The sequence below is a fragment of the Aythya fuligula genome, chromosome W (assembly GCF_009819795.1).
Source record: "Aythya fuligula isolate bAytFul2 chromosome W, bAytFul2.pri, whole genome shotgun sequence".
In the NCBI taxonomy this organism is placed as follows: domain Eukaryota; kingdom Metazoa; phylum Chordata; class Aves; order Anseriformes; family Anatidae; genus Aythya; species Aythya fuligula.
This window is the reverse complement of record NC_045594.1, coordinates 10,678,089-10,684,853: the sequence shown is the minus strand read 5'-3', so window position 1 is coordinate 10,684,853 and position 6,765 is coordinate 10,678,089. Positions and strand designations below refer to the sequence as shown.

Below are 6,765 nucleotides of genomic sequence, written 5' to 3'. Positions count from 1 at the left end.
CTCCCCCTCTTTCTTCACTGACCTTGGCACCTGCAAGGCTGTTCCTCACTCTCCCAGCTGCTGTGTGGCGCAGCGTTTTTTTCCCTGTCTTAAATATGCTCTCACAGAGGCGCAAAACAACATCGCTTATTGGCTCAGCTCTGGAAAACAATGGGGCCCTTCCCAAACATGGGGCAGCTTCTAGATCTTTCTCACAGAAACCACCCCTATGGCCCCCTGCTACCAAAACCTTGCCACATAAACCCACTACAATAAGGAAAAAAGGAATGACCAATAATATTATTTTTATAAAACACCATGGAGTGCCCATAATATTTCCTGTTACTTTTCAGAATTAATTCTCTCTGAAAAATGACTTCGGTGCTGCTTTTGGTAACAATGAAGAAGTCAGCATATCCCAGCTGAGGCAGCAGGCCTGCTGGGCATCCTAGACTGATTTGGCTATAAGCCTGTTTAATTCCCCAGGCTCCATCTGGATTTGCATGGTTTCATGCCAGTGATGACTGAGCTCTCTTTTTGGTCTGGGAAGCATTGTTACAACTTCTGACCATCATTCAGAACTAACCTCCATGTCCAGCAGCCAAGACTGTGGAATATCTGATAAATCTGAATACAGCTGTTGTTGTACAACAGACCTGATGCTCTGAGACTTGCTTGAGGACCATCATCACAGAGTGAGGGGTTTGTCATTAGCAGACAAAAGCAAGGCATTCCTTTCCCTCAGAGGCAGTGACCTGGTATGCCTGCTCTGAAAAATGCTTGCTGCACCAATGTTCAGTAGGGTTTAACAGAAAGTGCTGCTTCTTATTTCAAAGAACATACAGGTGAAGATGTGTTGCAACTCCCACATTTTATACCCCAATTTCCTTATTTTGTATTGTAATTCAGTGCTGAAAAAGGTCAAAGAATACCTCAATTCCTTCCACCTGAGAAAACAAAACCATGTAACCTGCTTCTTGCAGAGGGTACTAATCCCCTTGCAGTAGGTGACAAATACTAAAGGCATCAGAGGTTCCTTACCCTGGTGATCAGGAGGGGGTCTGGGGACCAAACCCTTGACAAAGAGCTGTCACTGAAGTATTTGTAGGCCAAAATGCACGTGAAAGTGAGTTTTATTCACTATTTCCCCCACCAGCTGACATAAGACATTTCATTGAGTGGAGTGATTCAGTGAACATCTTTCTAAAATTTTGTACGTCTCCAGCTTCATTTTATATATAGCCAAATCAGCTTATGTAGAGCTCTGGGCTGAGATGAGGATCAGGCACATAAAAGTCAGTATTGTTGCACATGGCATTAGAAGACATAAATTCCTTTCCAGATCTGCCTGCAGAGCACTGTGTGCAACCTCTTCCTGTGCAAGGCCTGATGTATGTGCATGCCCAGTGTTCTGAGAGGGAGAAATTGTCTAAGTCCCAGTAGTTGACATTTTGCATGTTACTGTAGAAAGTCAGTATAATGCTTCCAAATTATTTTAGTCATGGCAACTCCTTGTAGTCGTCCTGGTAGCTTGGTTTGCTCAGCTGTAGCAAGTCATGGCCTCCTTGCTGTTTCAAAAATCCCTCAACAATTCCCCCTTTTTCTTTTTGAGTAATCCAAGCCTCATGTAACAGTCTTGCAAGTAACCCTTTAACCACATTTATTACAATACAACACGCAATGATGATTAACACCACAATAAGCAGAAGCCTCAATCCCTCTTTGATTAATCCCAGTAACCATCTAGGCATCATTTCAAACAAATCAGTGAGCCATTGATTGAAAGGATTGATATCATATTGAATCTTTCTCATGTGCTCTTTCAGGAAACTAATGGATTTGTGAATTGACTCACTGTGATCAGAAAGGTTCATACAGCACATTTCCTCAAAAATCCTCACACCCATGTCCTTGAACCAAAAGCAAAACGTTAATAGCAGCTTGATCCTGTAAAAGCGCATGTCGCAGACTATTTTGATCTAGTAACTTCTTCTCAAGTATTTCTGTCGTGGCATTGGCTTGCTTCTCGGCTCAGTATGCCAATTTTTCTAAATTATTAAGTGCATTTGCAGCTGCTGCTCCTGGCACAAAAAGTGCTAATGCCATTCTAACCACAACACCAAGCAACTCCACATTATCATTGCAATCTGATGTGAGCAATGCCCGTTTATGTCTAGTGATCTTATCCAACTATGACCAGCTAGGAGCAAATATAGTAAGTTTAGTAAGTAAGTATAGTAAGTAACGTGGACCTCCGATAGCATTTGCAGGGATACCTTGCCAGGCCCTATCCCCGCAAAGCAGAAAAACATCAGGAGGTAGTTAGTGCCATAGCTGTACGATTATTCCAAATGCTGTTGTTATTACCCTTTAGCAAATTTCATACAACCTTTGGTTTCAAACCAATACAATGCAAGTAACATTACAGTGCTTAGTCATTATTCATTAGGAGAGGATACTGTACAGTTGAGGGAGAAAAGTTGAAAAACAGGAGTACCAAAGTACTCTATTATGTAAAGGCTGAAGCAAAAATACTCTTGGGTATATCCTGTACATTGTGTAAACAGACATTCAGAACAGTAAACAGGATAAAATGTCTTTCAAGCCTCCCAAACAGTTACAATATAGCATACATACATATATATCATATATAACATCATCTTTAGGGAATGTAGCCTGTTACATCCGAATTTACTTCTGTGCTTAGCTCATTTGCGATTCAGACAATGCATTCATATAGTAGCAGTACATCTCATTCACTCTTTGGAGTTTGTTGGTTTCCACAGACACAGACATATCAAACAATACTGAGATTTCCTTTTAACTCAGATGCTGTTATTATATAATCAACACTCAACTGTTCAAGAGCCATCTTTCTTGCTACTGAAGCTTAGAATTTTCAGATTTATGCACAGCAAATCAAGCTGAAATTCTATTCTATGCAAAAAAGTAATTTTCAGTTTAAAACAGAACTTAATTGCCTGTTTTACCCAATCAATTTCAATTACTACATGTTAATTAAACAGTTAACTTCTATTTTAAAAAGCATATATGACAATGATCAGTAAGAATACGCTAAAAAAAAAAAAATTACTACTTGCCTCTGTAATATTCAGTCTATACGTGTTTTTCAAGAGTTTTGGATAGTAACACTTTGAAAAGAGACCAAAATTTTTTAAATGTTGTGAGAAGCAAGTTATTTGCTCACCTTCAACAAAAAGAAAAAATAAGTTTAGTAGTTTTACAATTTATCAATAGCACTGTGATATACACAAATCCTCTGAAGCAAAATGCTATAGACCAGTACTAGTATGTAGCAGATGTTAATGCAAGAAATTAAGCTTAAGATGTTTGTGGCTGTGTTTGTAAGAAAGATTGCAGTGCCTCATACTAAGAATTCCTTCTAATATTAAATCTTCTTCACTTCAGGGTAAATCACGACTGATCTTTCTTTAAAGCTTCTAGTCTTTGTAGTAATGCATTTCCAAACACCTCTCAATAGGCCAGGCTAAGAGAGTCCAATAAGGAGTAGACAGTTTCGTGGTATGGTGTCTGCAAACTGTCATCAGTCTGATCAAAATCATAAGCTACTACCCTGAGTCCTGCTTCAGTGAGCTCAGGCAGTACCTGTTCCTTTCCCTGGTTTCCACATTGATATATGCCACATCCTCTGTACATGGAAGGGTTTTTGAGACAAACGTTGCTGACAGCAAAAAGAACATCATTCACAAGCGCTTCGGCTTCTGGTCTCATATCTTTCACATCTGTTCCTTCAAAGTCTGAATAATCAGAATCCTCTTCAAATCCTGTATTACTGGGAGACTCCATAGGATTGCAGTCAGTCTCCATTCGGTGCAGGTGCCTGGCATGGAAGAGTGATCGCCCCACTCGCCTTGTTTTCTTGTTTTTTTGTTTTTTTTTTTGACCAAGCACTGCAAATGGATGAGACACGTGATTGCTAACTAGTAAGGAGAGTGCAACTTCTGCTATATGTCTGCAATCTTAGAAACTATTTGCGAAAGAGCCTGCTGTTGCTCATTTGTTAGTTTAATCTCCTGCTCTGCGCTTCTTCCTCGCAATAAAGGTAATAGTATAGCTAAGTTGTCTTTAGTAATCCCTACAATGTTCCGAACCCACTGAATATTACCCAGGAACATTTATACATCAGTCAAAAAGCCACTAAGCACTAGGAATGTTGCTTCGCAGAGATGCTGCATCTCACTCACATAGCACAATCACACAGTCACACAAAGAGGCCTTTTGCACTTCTCATTTATACCACAAAAATATCACTTAAACTAATTTGTCCGTGGCTTCAGGAGGTCCTTTTCTACTCCCATGGTGAGCAGCTAAGAGTGGAGACCCCTCCAAGGAAAATGCTCGGGGTGCACCTACGGGCGTCCGCTCCACAGTCAATGCCACAGCCAAGCAGAGCGGCTCCTGGCACAAGGAAGGATGCTATTATAGTATTGTATAATTACACCAAAGAGATGTATTGCAATAAGGAGCAAGTGTGGCATTGACGATTTGTTTCATGTTTTTGTTTCTTTTTTTTTTGCGAGCAATTGAACTTTACACATGCTGTTGATGTTAAACTTCCCAGGATATCTAATTCCTGTGGCTCTGCAAGTGAATAATACAATACAGGTGCACAGGTAGAGGAAGTGCCAGCTGCTTGCAACAATATTTTTAATTCCTCAATCGGGCGATAGAAGAACATTGTCATGGCAACTCCTCATAGTTGTCCTGGTAGCTTGGTTTGCTCAGCTGCAGCAAGCCATGGCCTCCTTGCTGTTTCAAAAAATCCTCAACGGGGGGACAAACCCATCTGGGCTGCTGCATTGTGGCAAGATATTGCTGCCTGAGTAGAGAACCCGGTTGTAAAGGTACGCCACGTAGATGCTCATGTGCCCAAGAATCGGGCTACTGAAGAACATCAAAACAACCAGGATCAGGTTGGTGGATCAGGCTGGTAAAACTGAAGAGGCTCAGGATGGACCTGGACTGGCAACATAAGGGTGAATTATTTATAGCCCGATGGGCCCATGACACCTCAGGCCATCAAGGTAGAGATGCAACATACAGATGGACTCGTGATCGAGGGGTGGACCTGACCATGGACGCTATAGCGCAGATTATTCATGATTCATGTGAAAGATGTGCTGCAATCAAGCAAGCCAAACGGTCAAAGCCTCTTTGGTATGGAGGACGATGGCTGAAATATAAATATGGAGAGGCCTGGCAGATTGATTACATCACACTCCCTCAAAACCCGCAACAACAAGCACCACGTACTTACAGTGGTGGAAGCAACCACCGGATGGCTGGAAACATATCCTGTGCCCCATGCCACTGCCCGGAACACTATCCTGGGCCTTGAAAAGCAAGTCCTATGGCGACATGGCACCCCAGAAAGAATAGAGTCAGACAATGGAACTCATTTCCGAAACAACCTTATAGACACTTGGGCCAAAGAACATGGTATTGAGTGGGTGTATCACATCCCCTATCATGCACCAGCCTCCGGGAAAGTTGAACGATACAATGGACTGTTAAAGACTACACTGTAACCAATGGGCGCTGGGACATTCAAAAATTGGGATACGCATTTGGCAAAGGCCACCTGGTTAGTCAATACTAGGGGATCTGCCAACCGAGCTGGACCTGCCCAATCCAACCTGTTACGTACTGTAGAAGGGGATAAAGTTCCTGTAGTGCATGTAAGAAATATGCTGGGTAAAACAGTCTGGGCTGCTCCTGCCTCAGGAAAAGGCAAACCCATTCGTGGAATTGCTTTTGCTCAGGGACCTGGATGCACTTGGTGGGTAATGCAAAAGAATGGGGAGGTCCGGTGTGTACCTCAAGGGCATTTAATACTGGGTGAGAATAGCCCATGAGTTGAATTGTATCGTGTTAATTATTACATAATACTGTATGTCATCACTACTATGATTGCTATATACCATAGATGAAAATGGTGATTAATTAGAATGTATTGGAAAGAGTGTAACCTGAGCATGACATAAATGGTATGGAATAAGGGGTGGATATATGTTCTGTTTTCAGCTAGCATAGAGTTAATTTTCCTCCTAGTTGCTGGTCGAATGCTATGTTTTGGATTTAGGATGAGAAGAGTGCTGATAACATGCTGATGTTTTAATTGTTGCAGAGCAGTGCTTACTCCAAGCCAAGGACTTTTCAGCTTCTTGCTCTGTCCTGCCAACAGGCAGGCTAGGGGTGCAGCAGTAGCTGTGAGGGGATAAAGGGGTATTCCATACCATCTGGCGTCATGCTAAACAATATATAGGGGTGGCTAGCCAGGGTGGGGTGGCTGGCTGCTCGGGGATAGGTTGGGCGTCAATCAGCAGGTGGTGAGTAATTGCATTGTGCATCACTTGTTCCTTACATATTATTAGTAGTAGTACTATTATCATCATCATCATTATTATTATTATTTTCCTGTCTCATTAAACTGTCTTTATCTCAACTCATGGGCTTCACTTTCTCTTTTCTCTGCCCCATCCCAGAGAGGGAGGGGGGAGGGGGAGCAAACGGCTGAGTGGTATTTAGCTGCCGACTGGGTTAAACCACAATGATAGGTGATACTCAACCATAAAGCAATCTGTTCAGAAGAAACCAAGCTGTATGTCATTAACAGAATCATTTCTCTGCTGCATCAATTTAATGAGTTAGGTATTCCTCAAATGCATCAGAAAGCAAATCAGGTATGGCAGTTGGTGACAGTTTGTAAAATATCATGAAAACTTTTAACATTGAGACTTCTAA

At 41.8% G+C, this 6,765-nt stretch overlaps 1 protein-coding gene across 1 annotated transcript; it reads right to left on the bottom strand.

Moving 5' to 3' along the window:
* Window positions 1-3,414: 3,414 nt before the first annotated feature.
* Window positions 3,415-3,832, bottom strand: LOC116501448 (GSK3-beta interaction protein-like). The gene is given in 3 exon segments (XM_032207021.1): window positions 3,415-3,599; window positions 3,602-3,678; window positions 3,680-3,832. Coding segments are annotated over 3 exon segments (411 nt in total). The 5' UTR covers window positions 3,829-3,832.
* Between the last annotated feature and the right edge of the window lie 2,933 nt (window positions 3,833-6,765).